This window comes from Pimephales promelas, chromosome 9, assembly GCF_988280905.1.
Source record: "Pimephales promelas chromosome 9, fPimPro1.hap1.1, whole genome shotgun sequence".
In the NCBI taxonomy this organism is placed as follows: domain Eukaryota; kingdom Metazoa; phylum Chordata; class Actinopteri; order Cypriniformes; family Leuciscidae; genus Pimephales; species Pimephales promelas.
The window spans coordinates 849,097-873,354 of NC_142777.1; the positions used below are offsets into that span (position 1 = coordinate 849,097).

At 42.0% G+C, this 24,258-nt stretch overlaps 1 protein-coding gene across 2 annotated transcripts in view; it reads left to right on the top strand.

Moving 5' to 3' along the window:
- Positions 1-5,497: 5,497 nt before the first annotated feature.
- maml1 (mastermind-like transcriptional coactivator 1) overlaps positions 5,498-24,258 on the top strand; it is a 28,259-nt gene continuing 9,498 nt past the window's right edge. The window contains exons 1-3 of one of the 2 annotated variants that reach the window (XM_039653717.2): positions 5,498-6,899; positions 16,570-17,850; positions 23,811-24,005. In XM_039653717.2, coding sequence (XP_039509651.2) covers positions 6,588-6,899; positions 16,570-17,850; positions 23,811-24,005 — 1,788 coding nt within the window. In that variant the 5' untranslated portion in view covers positions 5,498-6,587. The remainder of the gene's footprint in view (positions 6,900-16,569; positions 17,851-23,810; positions 24,006-24,258) is intronic. The other variant, XM_039653718.2, reaches the window with a different exon arrangement.

Here is a 24,258-nt window from a genome sequence, read left to right on the forward strand (position 1 = left end):
CCAAGAAAGAGTTAAAGGTGTAGGACCCAAAAGAGTCTCCCCGTATACGACCGTTCACTATATACAGGCCCAGTGATCGACACAGCTCTAGTAAGATTTTCCCACTTTTGTTTGTTAATTTGTCATAATTGTGTCTTAGGTGGTATGAGGGCAGATGGAGGCTGGTGTTTGTGACATATTTGTTTCCCTTAACAAAGTCTGGTTCATTTCCAGTTCTGGCATTTAGATCGCCACATATTAACACACTCCCTTTAGTTTGGTAATGGCTGATCTCCTCCTGCAGGATGGGGAAGGTTTCTTCATTATAATAGGGGGACTCGGCTGGGGGAATGTACATAGCACACAAGAATATATGACGGTCTGTGGAGACAATGTCTTTTTGGATTTTTAACCAAATGTTATTTTTTCCGATTTGTATATCTGTGATTGAGGTTATGAGGTGTGCTCTATACCAAATCAGCATTCCCCCTGATTCTCTGCCCTGAGTCACCCCTTTTAATTTTGTGGATGGTAAAACTATTTCTCTAAATCCAATTGGGCAGCCAGTGGACAAATCTCTAACATTCCATGTTTCCTGTAGGATTATTATATCCGAATCCATAATTTCTTTTTTAAAGTCTGAATGTTGGCTCTTGATACCAAAAACGGAGGACCTCAGTCCTTGAATGTTCCAACATGTGACTTTCAGGGAATATGAGCTCATTAAATAATCACATTAGTTATTTCAAAACAAGACAGACATCAGTATATGGAATTGATAAATCAAGAAGAATTTTACATAAAAATATTATGAAATTAAGTTAAATGTGTCAAATAGATATTCAAAGATATCATATTCATATTATATATGTATACATACACATGGCCATACACACACACATACACATACATAAAGTAATATCAGGTTTCTAAAAATCGGATAAAATGAGTATAAAGTAAACACATATATATATATACATACATACACACATACATAGAAACACCCACGCATACACACGCACACATGTATACACATATATACACATACACACACACACATATATATAAACACACACGCATACACATCCATACACTACTTTTTTTAAGAATAATGCATGTTTCTAAAAATCTGATTTAAAATAAGTAGAAATAAAACGCACTCTCACACATACACACTCATACATACATTTCTTTTTTTTTTTTTTTTTTTCTAACCCATGAGATGTGAGCACAGCAGGGTCAGCATGTGCTGGATGTTAGTGAGGTCTCTGGATGGAGATGAGTCCGTCTGGCTGTGGGCTGTGCTGGGGCTGCAGTGGGTCAGGGATCTGCCGGCTGCTTCAGCGTAGCTCCGTCTGTCCGGCTGTTGCTGCTGCTGATGATGATCATGTGGATGAGAAGGCGAGGGGGCTTCAGGCCTGGTCATGCGGTGTTTTCCAGGGGGGAACACAGAGCCTGTCGTGGGGTTCCTCCGGTCAGAGCTGAAGTGGTGGAGGGGGTGGTGTTTAGGGGGGTGTCCTTGCAGTAACTCTATGGGGTGTCCGTGAAGTCGCTGCGGTGCGCTGGAGCTGCGGTTGAGTGCGATGTCCTTCAGGGTTTTGGCAAACACAGGGACTGCCCTTCTGTGGAGGTGGACGTGGTCGTACAGGCTGCTGAGATTCAGAGTGGGGTGCTGAGCCAGGTGTACATTGGGCTTTAGGGCACAGTCTCTGGAAATTCTAGCATTTACATGCCTGATGGTGTCTGGGTGGAAGTCCGAGCGCAGTAGTAGGGTGGACAGGATGATTTTGGAGTTGGGGAAGTTGGAGGATGCCTTCTCAGTCACGTTTATGAGAGCTGTGGCTACTCTCTCTCGCTGAGCTCGGAGGTCGTTGGTGCCGGTGTGGATGATGATGTGACTGGGGGAACCCAGCTCTTCTTCACACAAGAGCTCCAGGGCCTTCTGTGTGTTTGGGCACCATATTTTTTTGACATTTTTTCTGGGAAAAAGTCTCTTTTCATCGATAAACTTGCCGTTGGAGTCCATGAGGAGTATAATCTGCGGCTGTGTCTGACTGTGGGAGTCTGCTGGAGGAGGGCTGCTGGTGCTGGTCTCTGTGTTCACTGGAGGACGAGTCTCCTCTGAGCACTGCTGTTCTCCTCTCTGTGTCGGCTGCTTCTCCACAGCCGACCGGTGTATGGTGTGGGACTCTCTGTCCTCTCTCAGCTTTCTCAACTCTTCCCTCATTTCAGATATCTGATTGCTGTACTCTTCTCCCTGTTTTTTCATTTCTTGAGTTTCTTTCTTAAGGATTTCTATTTCTTTCCTGTAATCCGCTTCTTTCTCTGTTGGATCAGTCTCCTTCACTACTTCACTTCTATGCACCTCCTCTCTCAGCTGCACCAGCTCCATCTCCATCTCCCTGAACTTTTCCTTCATGTCGTTGATGATGCTGTGTAGAAGGGAGATCTCCTCACTGTCGTCTCTGGACTGCTCAGCTGTGGACTGATGGCTGGAGGTCGAGGGGTCATCTGCACGTTTCTGTGTATTAGGACTGGTCTTGTTCAGCTGAGCTTTTACTTTAATTTGCAGGAAATCCTTTTCAAATTGTTTCAGCTTCCCCTGAATCATTACAGTCCCATTTTTATAAAGGTTTGCTGTTATTGTGACATCTGAATCTGGATCCTCTTCTTCTTTAATCTGTAGTTTCCATCCATTACTGATGCCCTTTCTAATCACTGAGGGGTAATGATGTCTGATTGCAGAGTGCCAGGCTTCGGGGTCTTCTGTGTAGAATATGATGTTACTGACCTCTCCATTCCTGTACAAGTCGGAGTACAGGGTTTCTGGGTTGTCCTTGAGGAGCTTTTCTTTATGTTTTTTCTTAAGGATCTCATTGGTAGCTTTGGATGGGTATGTTACAGGGATTGATTCCGTCATTTTTCAAATATTCTGACAGTTGCTGGCAGTTTGTTGTTGTTTTATGAATATTTATATCTACTGGAGTTAGCCCTTATATTGTAGATTAATTAAATCAGTTTTGGGGCAAATCTTTCTCCAAAACAGGTGGTTGATTGTAGATATTTTGTGTACTCACTCGGAGATTCTCTTTTCCTCTCTCTCGTGGCAGTTGTGAGGCCTTTAAGCCTTCTGTCAGCCTTCTGTCTGTTGGTTGTCAGCTAGGTGTCTTCTGCTGAATTTTCTTGATCAGTTCAATGTCCTTTTGTTAAAATGTTGCAGATGGTCTTATTTTATAAATGTTTATAAAAATTGATTGTCTGTCTTGTCTTAAAACAACATTTAAAAAGCAAAAAATCAGGAGCTCATTTTCATGCTGCTGCTGCTGAACGGAACCTCTCTCTCTCTCTCTCTCTCTCTCTCTCTCTCTCTCTCTCTCTCTCTGTATCTGTAGTTGATCTGAGGACAGTGGAAAGCCCGTATCTCTCGGAGCGCTGTGTGGAAACTGATGTCATGGAGGACTGGATGGGGTTATAAATATCCCTCTGAGATGCGAATCGCTGATCTCAGCAGTTATTGGCTTTAGAGGAAGAGCTATTTCTGGACGTCAGTTGCATAACATAGAGCAGCACTGGGTCATCATCACACTGAGACTGCAGACGCTTCCGGTTCCTGCGCTCATCTGTGTTCATCTCACATTAAAAAGGGGAATATCCCAGTCCCATATTTTACAGTCCCACCCCATTCCCATCCCCGTCCCATCCCCGTCCCACCCCAGTCCCATCCCAGTTCTGTCCCAATCCCATCCCAGTCCCATCTGAGTCCCATACCATCCCAGTTCCATCTGAGTCCCATACCATCCCAGTTCCATCTGAGTCCCATCCCCGTCCCACCCCAGTCCCGTCCCATTCCAGTCCCATCCTTGTCCCATTCCAGTCCCATCCCAGTCCCACCCCAGTCCCATCCCCGTCCCACCCCAATCCCATCGGAGTCCCACCCCAGTCTCATCCCATTCCAGTCCCATCCCAGTCCCATTCCAATCCCATCCCAATACCATCCCAATCCCATCTGAGTCCCATCCCAGTTCCATCCCCGTCACAACCCCCTCCCACCCCCGTCCCATCCCCGTCCGGACCCAGTCCCATCCCAGTCCCATCCCCGTCCCATCCCAATCCCATCCCAGTCCCACCCCAGTCCCATTCCAGTCCCATCCCAGTTCTGTCCCAATCCCATCCCAGTCCCATCTGAGTTCCATACCATTCCAGTCCCATCTGAGTCCCATACCATTCCAGTTCCATCTGAGTCCCATCCTCGTCCCACCCCATTCCCGTCCCATTCCAGTCCCATCCTTGTCCCATTCCAGTCCCATCCCAGTCCCACCCCAGTCCCATCCCCGTCCCACCCCAATCCCATCGGAGTCCCACCCCAGTCTCATCCCATTCCAGTCCCATCGGAGTCCCATTCCAATCCCATCCCAATACCATCCCAATCCCATCTGAGTCCCATCCCAGTTCCATCCCCGTCACAACCCCCTCCCACCCCCATCCCACCCCCGTCCGGACCCAGTCCCATCCCAGTCCCATCCAAGTCCCATCCCAGTCCCATCTGAGTCCCATCCCCGTCAGGTAATTGTGACTTTTTATCTCACAATTCTGAATTGTGAGCATCTTTACTTCTTTTGATCTTAGAATTGTGAGATAAAAAGCCGCAATAACTTTTAAAAATGTTTTATTCTGTGGCGGAAACAAGCTTCAATAAATATGTGCCATAACACTGTAAAAAAGAAAAAAAGTAGGCCTATTGTTGGTTTAATTAAAAAAAGCAAGTGACCTGGTTGCCTTCAAATTTTGAGTTCATTGAAATAAAATATTTGAGTTGACACGAAAAGAAACTCAAAATATTGTGTTACGCCTATTTGAACCACTTTAATTAACTAGCCTAAGTAAGTTTTTACAAGGGATCAAAAGTTGTGATTGTGATAACAAATCATGAATATATATATATATATATATTTACAGTGAGGTATCTAAATGTAACTATAATAGCCTGATGAAACATTTGCTTTTTTTTTTTTTTGGTAAATATTGGAAAAAACTGATGACTCGATGGAAATGTATAAATGTTCCAGTTCCAAGTAAGTTACCTGGCTTGCCTTGGTTGTATTTGTGTTAATACATGAGATTGGTTTAATAATAGGCTACATAGAAACTCAAAATATTGTGTTATCTGAACCACATTCATTATTTAAGTTGATGTGACAAAATATAAAAAATTGTGATAACAAATCATGAAAATATACAATTTTACTGTGTATTGTCTGGACCTCCACTGGGAAGGAAATAAAAGGGAACTTTAATCGAATAATAAACCCTTCACAGACTATAGTGGACGGAGAGGAGCCTAGTACTTGAATATCAATATCATACGAATTTATAAATAAGTAGATGTTTAAATAGCCACATTTTCTGCCAAAATGCATTATAATAGTCGTTGCTAGGCTACTGTAAAATCCTAATCGTGGTTAAAAACATCTTTTCGATTTAAAATAATCTAGGCTGCATTATTTCCCACAATTGAAAACTCAAAGTGTTGTGTTGAGTAAGGTGTGTGAGAACAATAAGGCATATCGCATGTGCAGAGGAATGCTGGAGTGTTGGTGCGAGTGTCCAGCGATTGCTCGGGTGACCTGTCACTCACAGCGCGCGCATAAAAAAACTGAGGAAAAAAGAAAAAACATAGTTACAAGATGGCGACCAGCTACTGCCTGAAGACTGGAAAACAATAGACACAGCGCAGCAGGGACGAGTTTATTCCCTCGCCGTCCGCTTTCTCGTGTCCGTGTCGAGCTCAACCGGAGCACACGAGTCGGTTGTGTGTACTTCAAGACTTTTAACGCGCTTTTGAAAGAAAGTGAGTTTATAATGCTTTGTTCTAGGGCTAGTTAGCATTCAGGCTAAGCTACATCCGTAGCTGTAATGTAACTGTGAGGATCAGCTGTTAGCCGCGCTGCTACTTTAAAAGTTACTTTTACTACTAAAACTCGCTTGTAACTCTCCAAGTTGGTGTTTTTTGGGCTGAATGGATGTAACGTACACGGTTTTAAACACCCTTTTCTAACCTTTCGTCGATGGGGTTTTATCTCAAGTGCGTCTTTTGTCAAACTTAAAAAAACGTTTCTTTTTAAGTTGTTTATTTTTTGTTGTTGCGCGATTTAACGACTTGTTGTGAACAAATAAGCTCAAACGTAAATATTATTGTAAAGGGTTTAAATAGAAACTCATCAAACTAAAACTTATGAGCCCTTTCAAACTTTCCTCTAAATTACATTCACGTCTAAACAAATGTAACTTCTAAAATGAAGAATTTATCAGTGTTTGTGAACTCTTTCATTCATAAAAACGCGGTTTTAAGTTGATTGTGTCTTGTGTCAGGACTCTAGACTAGTTTATACTTCAGTAATCGAGTACAGTTAAAAGCAAACTTTACACACGTTATTTCTGGATCTAGGCGCTCTCGTCTAAACTATGCGCCGAGTCTTTTGTTGTTTAAGGAGGCAGATAGTGAAGATAATGGAGTCAGTGGAGTGTGTTTTGTAAAGAGACTCTCGCGAACACGAACGGCACGATCAGTTTGGGAGTTGCTGCCAGTATCGAGACGCGTCGTGACGCGGATGATGGCGGATTATGTGGTGCCGCGGCACAACGCGGTGATGGAGCGGCTGCGGCGGCGCATCGAGCTCTTCCGCCGGCATCACACGGGCTGCGAGAACCGCTACCAGAGCAACGCGGTGGAGCGGCAGGAGATGGAGCGGCAGCAGACCTTCGCGTTGCACCAGCGGTGCCTGCAGACCAAGGCCAAGCGGTCGAGCAAGCACCGGCAGCCCGCGGCAGCGAGCGCGGAGCCCGCGGGGCACCGAGGCACCAGCGCCGGGGGAGGCGCGGAGGAGCCCGGGGAGCAGAGCAGGAACAACACGCTGATCGCGGTGAGTGTGTGTGTAGAAGGGCTTGTGATGTTCCTGTGGGTCACATGACTAGGTTCAAATCTCATATGTGACCCTGGACCACAAAACCAGTCACATGTGTAAATTTCTTCTCATCTTAAATCATCTGAAAGCATGAATTAAAAGCGTCCCATGGATGTTTTGTTAGGATATGACAATATTTGGTACAACTATTGAAGATCTGAATTTTTTTTTTTTTTACAAAATATCTTAATGCAGCATTTACTGAATATCCCAATGATTTTGACATAAAATAAAAAATGGATCATTTTGACCCACTGGGCACTGGCTGGGGTCATGTGACCGTGACACGAGCACGCGCCCTGCACATGTCACATGTTGAGTGTGTGTGTGTGTGACACAGATGTTTTGAGAGATCAGTGAATGGTCACCTCGTGGCTGTGTTTGTTTGTTTTTCCACTGTCCAAACTCCTTCAAAGCATCCCGTTTCTAGAGTTCTGCTTTTGTGCAGATTCACTTTCAGTCCAGAAATAGTCAAGTGTGAACGTCATTGTGTTAGTTAGATAAATGATGAATAGTAGCAAGGAAAAAATGCACAATACTCCGCTCAAACAATCCTTTTGCGTTTATTTCTTATACTTAACATGTTGAATTTGTTAAAATCATTTGACATGTTAATATTTCTCAGAATTGCATGTTATAAAGTCAGAATTGTGAGATATAAACGCGCAAATGCAAGAAATGAACCGACAATTCTGACTTTTTCTGAGTTATAAAGTCCAATTCCATGAAAAAAGACTTTATTGCTACTTTATTTCACGCAATTCTGAGAAAACCAGTCAAATTGTGAGATGACAGCCTTATTTATCTAGTCTTGTCGGAGACGAGCTTCCACAGCTAGCTGATCTTACCCAGGGTGCCGCTCCACTGTTTCACCTGATCTGGGGTCAGTGCTGTTCTTTAAAATCACCATCATCTCACAATTAATAATTCTAAATTATAAAAAAATAAAAAATGTAATTAAAAAATAATTAAAAAATTGTAGAATGTTATGGAAAGCCAGATGGTTCACATTTCGCCACTTTCCAAACGCGTTTTGTTAAATAAGCGCCGGTGGTTATCCATATCCATCCACATTGCGCCGTCAATTGCGGCGCTTCTGTCTGACAAAGACGGCGTAAAAAGCGGCATTTTGTATAATATTATAATCAGCCCCACATTCACATTTGTGTTTAATAATATTAAGTTACTTATTTTTATTATTTCATCTATGTTGAGTAGGCTATGAAAAGGGAACCGCATGAAATAAGTAAGATAGGATCTAAATTCAAAAGCTGCCATATCGGAAAATATTTGAAGTGGGTCAGACATGATTTTGACCACTTATTAAGTTTTGTTTTGTAGAAAGCTTGTAAATTTCGTTTGATATAAATTGTATCTTCATTTTAATAAATGTTTCAACAAATTGACTGGATTAAAATATTAGAAGCAAAAATCAAACAATATAATCAGGACAGAGGCGCGCATGGTGAACCGGAGCGCGTCTCATATAGGCTATGAACCGAAACACCGCGATGCTTGCCTTGATTAAAAAACGCCGAAAATGACGGCGAATTTGCTTTGTAAACGCCGTAATTTACGGCGTTTGTACCACAATAAGCCGTAATTTGCGGCGTCTTTCCGTCTTAAACGCCGTAATCACCGGCGCTTATTTAACAAAACGCGTTTGGAAAGTGGCGAAATGTGAACCATTTGGCTTTCCATAGAATGTTGCAGTTATGGCTCGACATTCACGGTTGTCGTAACACAACACAAAAATGACTATATTGTGGGAAATGATCGCGATGCTGATTGTGTTTGAAAAAAATAAACGTTGCAAATCGTGTGTTTGGAGCAAAAACTGATGGATTTTGTCGGGTGCATCGCTTATTATATTCTGAATATGTGGACTTATAATGCAGCTGCACGATTATCGTTAAAAGATTGTGATCTTGATTCAAACACGCACTCGATCTTATTCCTGAATGACAGCGGTTCGTCTCTTACGTCTATTAAACCTTTAATCACAGGAGCGTTCAGATGTGTGTCCTGATCCATGTGTAGATATGAAACCGCTTCACTAATGCGTTCATGATTCTGTCTTATAATAGTTCATATTATCACATAAGCGCTGGGATAAAGGTTTATAGTTCAGATATAAATAGTGATGTCTTTGCTAGTGATTTAAATCACCTAATGAAAATAACTGTAGTCTTAAAAATTGCATCAGTTACACCAGTAGGCGGTGACCAGCGACACGTGTACTGGTCGTTGAATCATCATTTATTCAAGAGATTGATTCATCCAGTAATGAATGAAGTGAACTCCTTATGAGTGAGTCATTGAATCATTCACTCAATCTAAATTGTTATTTTTAATTTATCCACAATTGTGCCGTTCCACCTCACAACCTAACACGGTCAAGGTTGACGTAGCTGTCGTAGTGGGCGAGTTTCAGTCCAACACTTTCTCCGATCCGACTCGTTCTCGTTGGACAGGATCAGGGGGTTCCCTCTTCCCAGATGAACATCACAGGAGGAAAGAGGAGGCACATGGCATTTCCACTTCCATTGTGTTGAGGATGCAGACGGTGTGTGTGCACACAATCATGTTAAAGAGTGCTAGATGTAGAGCGGTTCGTGTTCTGGTGGCGGGAATAAACCAATTGAGCCACAAGGATTCATTTCATTAACCGTTTGTTTGACTCGTGTCAGTGATAAACAAAGTGACTCGTACATGACGTATCTAAACACCTGACCTCATTAATATGAAGCAGGATGGTGTAGTGACTGACGAGTCCTGCCGCACGTGTGTCGAGGCGATCATTCACTCACTCACTCGTTGTAGTTTTCTGTGGGAGTGTGTCTACATGCTCAGGTTTAGTCACTCTGAGGCCGTGGCTGTCATGCCAAACCTCGTGTGTGTGTGTGTGTGTGTGTGTGTTGCTCATATGAGCTCAAAAGGTTACAGGAACTGCTCTGTGAATGTGAATCTCAAGAGTGGACCTGGTTTCTAGACTAGAGAAATAAATCTGGAAATGGAAAGCTTGATTCTTATAGATTCTTATTCTTTTTTTTGTCATATAGGAGTGTAAAAGTGGTTTATTAACAAATGAAAATGTATATTTACTTCCCATTTGTCATCCAAACTTCATCAGATCTGGTGAACGCAGTGATGTGCTGTTTGTTCTTCAAGCTCATTTGACGATTGAGCTGCCGTTGGCCGTATTTGATGTGCTCTATGTATGTGCTTCTACCAATATTTATATTAAATAAATAAATAAAGCCTAAATTAGGTCTGTTCATCATATAAAGCGATCGTTTATCTTCAGAAGACTGATTAAACGGCTCAACTCTTATGGATTATAATTTTTTGATGTCTATGGACTTTTTGAAGCATCAAAGTTTTGGATGAATGGACTGGTTTCAATTAAAAAATCTTTATCTAATAAGTCTTATGAGTTTGGAATGACACAAGGGTGAGTTAAAGGATGGCAGTTTTTTAATTTTTGGGTGAAACTATAATTTTAAGGCGGTTGACGCGACCCGCTAGGCTAGTGCCATATTACATCACGTCCAGAACCAGCGGGTCATGAGCCAAAAGTAGGTTTAGAGTCTGAAACGACAGCATAAAAACATAATTTGAGATGTTTTTTATTTTGTTTATGCGATCCATGTATTGTGAGCGGTGTTTGTGAAAGCTGTTGATTCTTCTGTCACGCAGAAACCCAGTATAAGAGGAGTTCCCTGCCATTAAAGCTTAAATACACGTCTACGTCTCCTTACATTAATAATAATCGCTAGTGCGGCGGCTGGGATATAAGTAAACCAGCTAACATCAGTTGCCGTGATTTCTGGAGTGACTTATGGCAAGAGGAAAAAAATGACGTTTTAGTCGCATTACATCGGTTAATGGAAACGCCGTTTCGCAATCGTTTTTTATCGACATTAGCAGTGCCGGCTTGCTGTGAAGGAGCATAGCATTCTTGTACATGTTAGAAAATATTGCAGTAGTTTCGCGTAAAATATGTTAGAAAAACAAATCAGTACAAACACAGCGCTGTCAATGTCTGAGAATCAGCTTTAAAAAAAAAGTTATTAGTAGGGTTGGGGTAAACGATTATTAACTAAACGATTAGTTGGGCGATTATTTTATTGATTAGTCGATTAATCTAATGACTAATTGGACGACTAATGTAAAGAATATTTTTTTTCTGCTGCTCAATTAATAAAAAAAACAATATCTCAAATAACTAGCATACTAAATCAAGATACTATAAGCTGGCTAACGTTAGTCTAATGTTATGTATTTGAACACCATCATTATAACTCTACAACCGCCAAAACCGTGTTATTAAAATATTTTTTTTACAAACATTTTTTATCATAGAGAATGTTTAAATATTAATATCAGCTGAGGAGGGAAACGGAGGCGGAGTTAGTGGTGCGATCGGAGGCTTCTACTACTGGAGATGAATCGGGAGAGGTTTTGTGAGGTTTGTAAGAATAGGTCTATTTTCTCTGGGCTCGCTCAGACAATCCTGCTCTTTAAACGTGTTCAGTGCAATCGCGAATCTCTCGTCTTCCCCAGATAACAATTTTAGGTTATAAGAACGTTTTCATGTTTCCATTAAGTTATAAACGTTATTCTAGGAACGTTCCAAATGTCCCGTTTTTTTAGACATTGTATTAACGTCTAGCATGTATTAAGGCTAGCATTTGTCCTTAGAAAAGTTACATTTTTGGAATAAGTTTTGAAATAACCGATCGTTTCGCATGATAAGACCCTTATTCATTGTCTGGAGTCGTTTAAAGACATTTGAAGCTGCATCTGAAACTGTCTTTTGGACCTTGAACCGTTTGGTCCATTATATGGAGAAAAATCCTGGAATGTTTGCATCAAAAAACTTAATTTCTTTTCGACTGAGAAAAAGAAAGACATGGACATCTTGGATGACACGGGGGTGAGGAAATTATCAGCAAAAGTTTTCAAAAGTGAGCTACTCCTTTAACCACTTAGGTACCGAAAAACAAGACGTGTTTCGATACTCCGTAGTACTGAGGCAATGCAGTCCTAAGAGGTTATCACGGCAGCAGTTCTGGGATGGCTGTGCTGATGTGATCGGTGTTTAGTATGACTCAGGTCTGCTCACACACACCCTTCCCCCTGCTCACACACACCACTGACTCACCATTGTTCCCCAAGGCCTCTGGACGGCTATGTGTGTGTGTGTGTGTGTGTGTGCTGCTCCAGCACACCGGACCCTCGGCCTCGTTCACCCACGGTTCGGCTCTTGCAGCCTGGTTCTCGTGTGCCGTCTCCTCGGCCCACTTAAGTCGTTGAGTTTTCACTTTTTTGAGTGAAATATTCCTCGTGGTGTCAAACATTGAACTATATATGATTTATTTATTTATTTTAGAGATGCACCGATATGAAATTTTTGGCCGAAAACCAATAATTCTTTATATATGAAAGCTGATAACCGATATATTGGCCGATAAATCTGATTACAAATTTTTTCAGAGCCTGATTACAAAAACACCAGTCTCCCCATTGTAAGTCATGTCCCAACCAAGCCGATATGACTTGAGTCTCACTGAACCGTGTTTTCCTTTTTTTAATGACTCCATTCATATCTCAAGCGACTCAAACCCATCATGTTGATCAGTCTCAGCTGAAGGAGATACAACATTATTCTTCAGCTTTAATACATCAGCCACATGTTGTTATCGGGCCGATAACGAGAACAGTAAAAATATATCGGCTGCATTTCTAGACTTTTTCCTTCTGTCGAACACAAGACACACTTTCCATACAACGGGTAAAAGGTAAATTGCACAAATTACCATGGAAGACGGAAAATGGTGCGAGGGCTAAGTGTTGACAGCGTCTTCATTTTCCTTTCTTTTTTTGGTCCGCTACCCCGACTGCAGATGTGTTGATGTAGCCTCTCACAGATGGGCTGCTGTTTTTAACAAGCAAGTGTTAATAAAGTGAATCTCAATCATAAAACTCAACAAAACTCCCTTCTCCCAGTTCAGCACTGGCCTGTCACTGCTTCTGACCAGGGTTATTTCTTTTTTTTAATATAATATCAGATATTTTATCATTTTCTATGACCTCTAGCTGTCCGATTTCTGTCATTAAACGGGTGTAAAGCTAACGTACGTCCAGTTAGTGCTGCTTTGTGTTGGCAAACCGCACTAATAAATAAACAGCTGGTCTGAATTGCACTTGCAGATTTTTGGCTGCTCTCAAACCATTAAAGCACTAATTACTACTTTTTGGAAAGGATGTTAAACACTTGTTGGACTTTGCCCCTTGTTTGTGAAGTAGCTGTAAACCCAAAGCAAAGAGTGTGTTGACCCGAGTCAGCGCTGTAATATTGACCGCGCGGCTCAAACGCCCTCGGGCCAGGGGCGAGAGCTGGGGGGGGGGGTTCATTGTGCGAGGCAGAGCATCAAAGGCGAGCCGCGTCTGAGCCGCGCATGGGCAGGAATTTGGCAGACTCCCGCGGGCCGAGCGCTGGCTCTTTTGTTGTGGGATCCGCACTCACACACATGGTAATTAGACTCAAGCTTACGGGGGAGGCTGTAAGACCAAGGGAAAGTAAGCGCACAAGAGATTAAGAAACGCATGTTGGCAGAAAATTGCTTTGGGAAGGGTTTTGGCATGTTTAAAAGGACGTTTCGTGGGCGTGCCGCCCAGCGAGGTCGTCTCAGACGCGACTGTAGCCGAGACCAGTTTTACAGGTTCAGAAACTGCGGCGGGGGGTGTGACATCAGACGGCCAGAGCCGGGTTCGAACGGGTTAAATGTGTTCAGACCTCACACTTTTAACCCTTTATGGACGTTTTTGTCTTTTTCAGTGTCACCTGTTAATGTCGGCTGCATACATTTAGGTGTGTATTTTCATTGGAATTAATTAACCTATTTTACACTGGTAACGTACAATAGTTCCTCTCAGGACAGAAATCTCCCCATTGAAACTGCAATTTTTAATCCCTGAGCTGTTTAACTAAAAAATTATGCAATTTTAGCTAATAGGCTCTAAAGCTGTTGGCAAGTCTTCAAAATTAATTTTGTTTTGTTTTTTCCCCAGATGTAGCCATTTTATCAAGTTTAGCCTATAAAGCAAAAACTCGCTTTATTACTGTTTTCTGCTTATGAATATTATAGAGCCAAATGGATAGTGTGTGTGTTGATGTCAGAGGGGTGTTTGAGAGGGTGAGGGGAAAAAAATCGATTCTCTAAAGCATTACACTTCTTTAACTTTGCAGTACTACTTAAAGTTTCTTAAAGGGGTGGTATAATGCCTTTTTCACAAGATGTAAAATAAGTCTCTGATGTAGCCAAAGTGTGTGTGAAGTTTTGGCTCAAAATACGCCACAGATGTTTTTATATAGCATGTTAGAATTGTGATCAAAAACGCACTGTTTTGTGTCCGTCCCTTTAAATGCAAATGAGCCGCTGCTCTCGGCACAGGGGGCGGAGCTCCAACAGCTCGTGTCCGGAAGCTCGAAATCGTTTATCCTTTTATGCTCAAACCGGAGTCAAACAAAGATGGATTGGTTAGTTGATGAATTTGTTGCTGATTCCGTGATCGCAGAAATTATACGGCACTACATAAGAAAAACGCATATCGAAATTTGATTCAAAATCGAGAATTGTTTTTAAATTGAATCGTGGCCTCGAGAATCGCTTCGAATCGTGAGGTAAGGTTACCACCACTACTTGGTACCATCCATTCTTAAGTATTGAAAAACACAATTTGACATGTAATTCAAGTCATATAATATTGATTTACAAAGATCTGGAGGATAAAGTTATATAAATTAAGTTCAAGATTGTACAAACCGATACAGCACACAGTGTGTGTCAGTGTTACGAGCATGATTCATTCCCAACCGTCTGCTTGTTTTAAGTGAATTGTTGTGAAACAAGTTTTTAATTATCATTAATGTACGTAGAACAGCAGCATTCTTTGTCCATGTGACATTTAACCTTTTTGCACATCATCTTTTCAAAACTAGATGTTGTTCTGCCTAATATGAGATGTGATTTTAAAGGGAGTGCAGTATTTATGAACATCAGTCTCTCTCGGGCTAACTCTCCTCATGTAGTCGCGTATGCCTTGCTCTGGTTTGTCCATTGACATGGTGTTCACCAATTTTGTGCTGACAATTAATTGTCATGTTCATACAATGTGCTTAAAATGCTTGAATTTGGCGTTTTGAAATTTTAGAATACTGCCATATTTATGCAAAGGTACTTGTATTATTAAGGCTATGTTTACACGGAAACGATTCTGAAGAGAAAACGCAAAAGTGGCGTTGCGTCATCTTTTTTTACTATGCGTTTAGTAGGGTTGGGTATCGTTTGAATTTGAACGATTCTGATTCCGATTCCTTGTTTCGATTCCGGTTCCTAACGATTCTCGATTCCGATTCTTTTAAGAGGCGGGGTCAAAAACATTTAGCTAACCTTGCTAACCAACGGCCTTTCTGAAGGAAATAGTCCTTCTGTAAAAATACTCCTTTTGTCACAAATTTTGCATTTTGCCGAGATTTCGTTATTTTTAGAAAAGTGAAGCCACACTTTGGATCGCCGACGTAAGGTACTCATGTTCGACTCGCGCGGTTATGCCAACACTTCCGGTAGACGCTTCTTCATTGGTGTTGTTCAGCGGTTTCTTCTTCCGCTCGGCGGACTGTGAATATCGAAACTAGGAATCGAAATTTTAACTTTTGAACGATTCCGGGAAAAACGAAAAGTTAGTCTCGGTTCCAATCGATACTCGATTCTCGATACCCAACCCTAGCGTTTAGACGAGCGTTTTGTGTGGGAAATTCGCGTGCAAATGGTGACGCAAAAGTGTGTGAAATTTAATGTAGTATTTACTTCAGGCGGCTGGGAACTGCAAACTACAACAACACCAAGTCCACACGCCTGCGTACAACTTTCACCGTCAAGCAGACTTTTGCGTTTTTACCGTTTACACGGGAACGCGGCGGTGGAGCGTTTTAAAGATTTCCACTCTGGAGGGTGGTTTCACTTTTTTGCGTTTTTGAGCCTCAAAAACGCCGTCGCCGTGTAAACGAAAGGCACATCCGATAAAATATTTTTACGTTTTCACCCGCGAGCGTTCTCGTGTAAACAGGGCCTAAATTGACTATGAAATTAGTGTTCAATTTTATTGATAAAACAATCTTTTCACACAAAATCAGTGCTGCAACTCGTCTGATATGGATATATATATGAACAACATCACCCTCATAGCATGCAAAATGCCTATATCCTTTAATTCTTCAGGTCAATGTATTCATGGGAGGAAAAAATCAGTTTTTGAATAAGAATAATGATATCTTTGTCATAGTACCCTTTTAATGTTTAAAGCTATCAGTGATTGCTTGTTGCACTTTATTTGTACCATTGTGCTTTATTAGTTTATTTTTGTTTCTTTTTATTTGTTTGTTAATTTGAAAGATCTCTCTGATTGTAGTCCTTGAAAACCAAAAAGTTGTCCTTGAACTAATTTTTACAGTGTCTGAATGAACCCTTAATTTCGATTGTTATTATTTTTAACGTTAAGTCATATATGATTGATATTGCATGAAATCTAATCCGTGATTTGTTTTGTCTTCTGTGTGTAGTTGCAGGAGACGGTGAAGAGGAAGTTGGAGAGCGCTGGTTCGCCTCTCGCCCGTGAAGCGGTCAACGGCTTCAGCGATGGCTACCCGCCCAAGAAGAAGAGCTGTGTCGAGGACGCACTCGAAGCTCGTAACGGGGTCTCGAACGGCACAGTGCCTCCTCTCTCGCCAATGGACACTAAACATAATGTGATGGCCAACGGGAACCACAGAGCGGAGCACAACGAAGCCGGCATCACCGACAGCGGGGCGTCTCGCGGGTCGGACTCGGATTTCCGCATGCGAAAAGAGATGAAGCAGGAGCCCGTGGACGACATATTACCCTGCATTCTCCCCTCAGGGGGGACAACCGGGAACAACAGCCTTTTCCCCGACCTCAACCTGGACGACCAGGACTGGAGTGAGATCATGGAGGAGTTTAATCGCTCCGTACCCTACGAGGACATACAAGAGCTCTTCAGCGTCAGTTTCGGTGACCGCAAAGACCCGGAGCTCACGTCCGCTGCGACTCCGAGCTTAATCCCACCGGATCTAGCCAACGTGAAGACTGAGTTCTCCCCCGCGTTCGACCAGGAGTCCTGCAACGGTTCCCCTCAGGTGAGACCCACCTCATCCGGACCTCCGCTTCACACCAGCTCTCCTGTGTCGGCTCCGGCCACATCGCCTGTGCAACAGCCCAGCAGGCAAATCCCAAACCACATGCTCCCCGCCCCGCCTAAAGACCTGTCCCTTGCGCAGCAGCTCCAACAGTTAGCGGCGGCACGCGAGCAGCAGAGAGCCATATTACAGAGCCAGCAACACGTGGTTCAGAAGCCTCCGCCGCCAACGCAACAAAAACCACAGTCGCAAACGCCGAAATTCCACCCGCAACCAAACCACTCGACGTCATGGCCCCAGAACCCCCCCAACCAAAGTCAGATGAGTGGGACGTTTGGGCTCGAGAAGCCGACGAGTCCTTCTCTGTACCCGCAAGACTTCCCCAACCCCAAGGCCATGCTCATGCCGAACAAGGGCTCTCCTAAAGCGGGCGCTCCGGCCGGGTACATGCAGCCCATGCTCAGCCACGCGTCCAACCCCGCGGCCATGTTGGACTACAGCAACACTAAACCCCTGTCCCATTACGAGGCGGTGGCGTCCGGGGATCCCCGGGGTCCTGCGACCGCACAGAGCCAGAGCAAGCAGAGCCAGGCCATCCTGAACCTGATGCGGCACCAGCAGATGCAGAAGCCGAGGCCGGCCGGCATGAGCTTCAGGCCGGCACACCTGCAGCAGCAGCACGCTCCGGTGAGACCCCTTCAACACCTCCACCTAGTTTAGCTCACACGAACATGACATTCGGCCCTTGTGGCGTTCCAAACCCAAACGCGCTAACGGTAAGACCTTGCATTTGTAGCATCTAACCCTTGTGCATCAATTAAAAAAAGTTAGAGGACAAAAATGTCCATGTCAAAAAACTGACGCTTCGAGCACAGACTTAAGTTTGGTATCATTTTAAAGAAGACCCTTTGCAGATTATTGCTGAAGTAAAATAATAATAAGTAAATCCAAAAAAAAGTTATATAGGTATAAGTTTATGAAAATTATTTATAAAAAATATTTCATATAAAATATATATTTTATATGACTGCAATAAAATAAAATCAAAGCCATAAATCTAAATAGGTTGTTTTCCAAATTTGAGGATGATATCTCAAGAAATGAGCTTGTTTGGGCGTAGTAACATATTTTCCCCATTGGGTGCCAGCAAAACCCCACTGGAGCTCACAGTGATTGTAATACTGAGAGAGAAAAACTGCAAATTCAGATCCAAACACACACACATACTAACCACACTCTGACATCCATACCAACACACCCACATAATTTATCCAGTTGGCTCTATAATATGCCGAAGCAGAAAACAGGAATAAAGCGATATTTGTTTTATAGGCCAAACTTAAAAAAAATTACACCATCTGATAAAAAAAAATAGTAAAAAATAAAATTTTGAAGCATTGCCATCAGAATAAAAGCCTCTTAACAAAGATTGCATAATTTTATAGTTAACTGAACCGGGGATTAAAAATGGCAGTTTTAATGGGTTTCAATGGGGACATTTTTGTCCAAAAGGCGCTGAGAGGGAGTATTTTTTTGTACCTAATGCAAAAAATATTTTTTATAGTAAAATTCCAATAAAAATACACACCTGTGCCAATTTTTTTGCCGTTAGCTTTAACACAGGCAAAGTGATCAAAAAAACAACACTGAAAAGGACAAGAATGTCCATAAGGATGCACAAGGGTTAAAGAGATCGTTCACACAAACATGAAATTCTTCCGTTTACCTTCTTCCTCGTGTCGTTCCAAACCCAAACGTACTTTAAAGCAGTAGTTCATTTCAGATTAAAGATTTCCTGACGATTTACTCGCCCACACGTTATCCAAGATGTTCGTGTGTTTTTGAGGAACACACTCCAGGGTTTCTCCATATAGTGTCTTCAATGGGGTCCAACGGGTCGAAGGTCAGATGTGAGTTTCAGCTTCAGAGTCTCGACACGATCCAACCGAGGAATAAGAGTCTGATCGAGACAAACCAGCGACATTTACAACAAAACACACATTTATATACTTTATAACCACTAATGCTGGTCTGCACTCGCTGTGATGCGACACACGTTACAGTAATCAGGGTGAAAGGTCAAGCGGGTTCCGGTTTATACATGAAGGAAAGGGCGAAAAAAAAAAGTCTTTTGGCGTCAGTCTTTTCAGGTTCGCTTTGTAAACACTGGGTCTGTTCTTACACCTACGTCCCGCTTGACCTTTCACCCTGATCACTGTAACGTGTGTCGCATCACAGCGAGTGCAGACCAGCATTAGTGGTTATAAAGTATATAAATGTGTGTTTTGTTGTAAATGTCGCTGGTTTGTCTCGATCAGACTCTTATTCCTCGGCTGGATCGTGTCGAGACTTCCATCTGACCTTCGACCCGTTGGACCCCATTGAAGACACTATATGGAGAAACATCCTGGAGTTATACATAGTTCCAAAATCAGTCAATATTGTGGCTAAAATGTCATGTAAAATTAAAGGAGTAGTTCATTTTTTTAAAAACTTTTGCTGATAATTTACTCACCCCCATGTCATCCAAGATGTCCATGTCTTTCTTTCCTCAGTCGAAAAGAAATGAAGGTTTTTGATGAAAACATTCCAGGATTTTCTCCATATAATGGACTTCAATGGGGTCCAAACGGTTCAAGGTCCAAAAGTTTCAGTGCAAACTGTTCAAAGGGCTTTAAACGACACCAGACGATGAATAAGGGTCTTATCAAGCGAAACGATCACTCATTTAATAAATAAATAAATAACAAAGTTTATGTTTTTTTCGAAAAGATTTGTTCATTTTGATGAACGAGTTCGAACAGGAGAGTCATGAACGCGTGTCACAGAACACAGCAAGGCGAGCATTTGAGCTTATAAAACTTAAACTTTGTTTTTTATTTATTTATTAAATGAGTGATCGTTTCGCTTGATAAGACCCTTATTCATCGTCTGGAATCGTTTAAAGCCCTTTGAACAGTTTGCACTGAAACTTTTGGACCTTGAACCGTTTGGTCCCCATTGAAGTCCATTATATGGAGAAAATCCTGGAATGTTTTCATCAAAAACCTTCATTTCTTTTCGACTGAAGAAAGAAAGACATGGACATCTTGGATGACACGGGGGCGAGTAAATTATCAGCTAAAGTTTTTTTTAAAAGTGAACTACTCCTTAAATGTTAATTATTTGTTTATTGAACTGTCATATGAAATTCATTTTTCATGTCATTTTTCAATCGTGATGGTGTTGATGTTGCTGCATCATATGTTCATCACATGTTATTAATATAAAACTCCACTCTTATAATGTTTACCGCAGTATGTGGAGCCCTGGATGTGTTTCTATGGGGACTTTAACGTTCACTAGTCCTAAAGAAACTAAATCTTAGCCATTTTCACTCTCCTTAGCATAACGACATAATAGAATAGAAATGTATAGAGGGTATATTGTCCAGCTCGTGTGTGTGTGTGTGTGTGTGTGTGTGTGTGTGTGTGTCTGGTTCTCATGCGCCCCGGGCTTGATCAGTGTGTCTGGGTCAGGCAGCTGGTTGCTAAGGAGCAGAGAGCAGACAGCCACACACACACACACACACACACACACACACACACACACACACTGTGGTGGGGGCTGAGACGAGTCAACGGAGAAAAGGACAGAGAGAGAGAGAGAGAGAGAGAGAGAGAGGACGACACAAAGCCGTCTTTCATGCGTTTCACATCAGCCCCTCCTTCAGCGCTTGGGTTTAAATATAGACCATTAACCCCGTTTGCCTTTACTCACTCTACACACACCAACTCTACTCTACACACACCAACTCTACTCTACACACACACCAACTCAACTCTACACACACCAACTCTACTCTACACACACCAGCTCTACTCTACACACTCCAACTCTACTCTACACACACCAACTCTACTCTACACACACCAGCTCTACTCTACACACTCCAACTCTACTCTACACCAACTCTACTCTACACACACCAGCTCTACTCTACACACTCCAACTCTACTCTACACACACCAACTCTACTCTACACACACCAGCTCTACTCTACACACACCAACTCTACTCTACACACACCAGCTCTACTCTACACACACCAGCTCTACTCTACACACTCCAACTCTACTCTACACACACCAACTCTACACACACCAACTCTACTCTACACACTCCAGCTCTACTCTACACACACCAGCTCTACTCTACACACACCAGCTCTACTCTACACACTCCAACTCTACTGTACACCAACTCTACTCTACACACACCAACTCTTACTTTCTCTACACACACCAACTCTTACTTTCTCTACACACATCAACTCTTACTTACTCTACACACACATCAACTCTTACTTTCTCTACACACACACACACACACACACACACACACACACCAACTCTTACTTACTCTACACACACCAACTCTTACTTACTCTACACACACCAACTCTTACTTTCTCTACACACATCAACTCTTACTTACTCTACACACGCAACAACTCTTACTTTCTCTACACACACACACACACACACACACACACCAACTCTTACTTACTCTACACACACCAACTCTTACTTACTCTACACACACCAACTCTTACTTTCTCTACACACACCAACTCTTACTTTCTCTACACACATCAACTCTTACTTACTCTACACACGCAACAACTCTTACTTTCTCTACACACACACACACACACACACACACACACACACACACACACACATCAACTCTTACTTTCTCTACACACACACACACACACACACACACACACACACCAACTCTTACTTACTCTACACACACCAACTCTTACTTACTCTACACACACACCAACTCTTACTTACTCTACACACACCAACTCTTACTTACTCTACACACGCAACAACTCTTACTTTCTCTACACACACCAACTCTTACTTTTTCTACACACACCAACTCTTACTTTTCTACACACATCACATATTTTATTTTTCCCCGATGTATATATTATATATATAAAAACAATTTCTCCAGATGACTTGAATAGCTCTATTTGGAAAGAATGAATTATTCTAGAATGACTGGGGAGGTTTTGTCATGCAGTAAATCCACTAATATTAGTAGAATGTTAACTAATGTCGTTAACTAGACTTTAATAAATGGAACGTTATTGTAAAGTGTTTCCGATTTGTCTCTTGCGTTCAGTGTTGGATAGATCAGTTCTTTTAACCATTCATTAAAGTGAATCGGTTCAAAAGAGTCATTAGTTCACGAATCGGACGTGTCATTACCGGACCACGGTACGTTGTGTGATTATCCAGGAAGTTTAGGACAAGATATATGTCAACACAGAAAACATTTCTTCACTAGATATAGTGTTTTTTTTTGTTTGAGCTGGTGTGAATTGCTTTAATTACACAGCAGGAATCTCTCCAAACCGTTCAGGAATGTGTCCTAATTCTGCAGGAGGGAATACGAATGACCCTACTTCATATCCGCTCTCATTCTTGTTAGTAGTATATGTCCATCCACTGTTACCAGTGAGGTCATTGTCTTGTATGCAAGACAGCAACATTTTTTTTTTCCTTTTGTTGTGTGTAAATGTTTTTATTATTATTTACATCCAATACAGTGTGCTCTCTAGTGGCCATTATCCTTTTATTCTCTATGGATTTGTGAAGGACAAAAAGAGCTTTTCCTGTAAAATCAGAAAGTTTATTATCAAGGCTATTAACCCTTGTGCGACCTTATGGCAATTTTTGTCTTCAGTTTATTTATTTTTATCTTTTTGCCTGTTATTAATGCATATAAGTGCATACATTTTGGCACAGGTGTGTATTTTTATTGGAATTTAATCCAACAATTTTTATATCCCTATAAAATGATGCAATCTTAGTTAATAGGCTTTAATTCTTTTTTTTAAAACTCGATTTATTCCTGATTTATGCTTCTCCATATTATAGAGCTAATTGGATAAATTATGCAGCTGTAATTGTGTGTTGGTGTGGATGTCAGAGTGTGGTTTGTATGTGCGTAATAAAAACAATTGTGTGTGTGTGTGTAATATTTGAGAGAGAAAAACTGCTAATCACAGATCCAAACACTGTGAGTTTTGCTGCATCTAGTGGAGAAGATCTGGTACTGCGCCCAAACACACTCTCTCTGTAAGCTCATTTGTGGAACACGACTTATTTTCTAGAAGTTTTAGAGGTCAACATATTTTCATTATATATATATATATATATATATTAGAGAAAGTTTCACATGTAATACGTAGCTATTTCATATGCAAGCATGTCAGCCAATCACAGCAGAGGCCGGTTACACACAGCAGACACGCCCCTTCAAACACAGCATTCAAAGCAGAGGCTAAAGTCAGGCTAGGAAAAATGCCTTGTTTCTAAATAATGAATATTTTTGATCTAAGAAATATACTAACATTATAAGGGCAACCCAGGAAACATAAAATAATTAAAAAAACACAAAACATTCTAGGCCACCTTTAAGAAAGCTTCTGTAATACACCTACATTTAGCAGGACATCCATATAAATGAAAGTAGTGTGCAGTTGGATACAGAAATGAATGAATGAAAAGAGTTCTCTAGTTGTACAGCGACTGAAGCTCCTGTAGTGTTGAATAAGCCTCTCTCTCTCTGTGTGTGTGTCCCAGCAGGACTCGGGCTCGTACCCCTCGAGTGCGCACGTGCCGGGCCCGGGGACCAGCATGCCTCCGCAGCCCAACAACACCAGCATCAGCAGTGTGCCGACGAGCCACAATAGTGCGGCCTACATGAAGCAGATGCAGATGCTGAGCCAGCAGCAGAAACAGCAGCTCCTGCAGAGACAGATCATGGCCGAGGCGCAGGTGCGGCACCGCTTACCCACAATACACCACTATAGCTCCACTATAGCTTTATTATACTCCACTATACCCCCACTATACCCCCATTATACACCACTATACACCACTATACCCCCACTATACCCCACTATACCCCACTAAACACCACTATAGCCCCACTATACCCCACTAAACACCACTATACCCCACTATAGCCCCACTATACACCACTATACACCACTATACACCACTATACACCACTATACACCACTATACC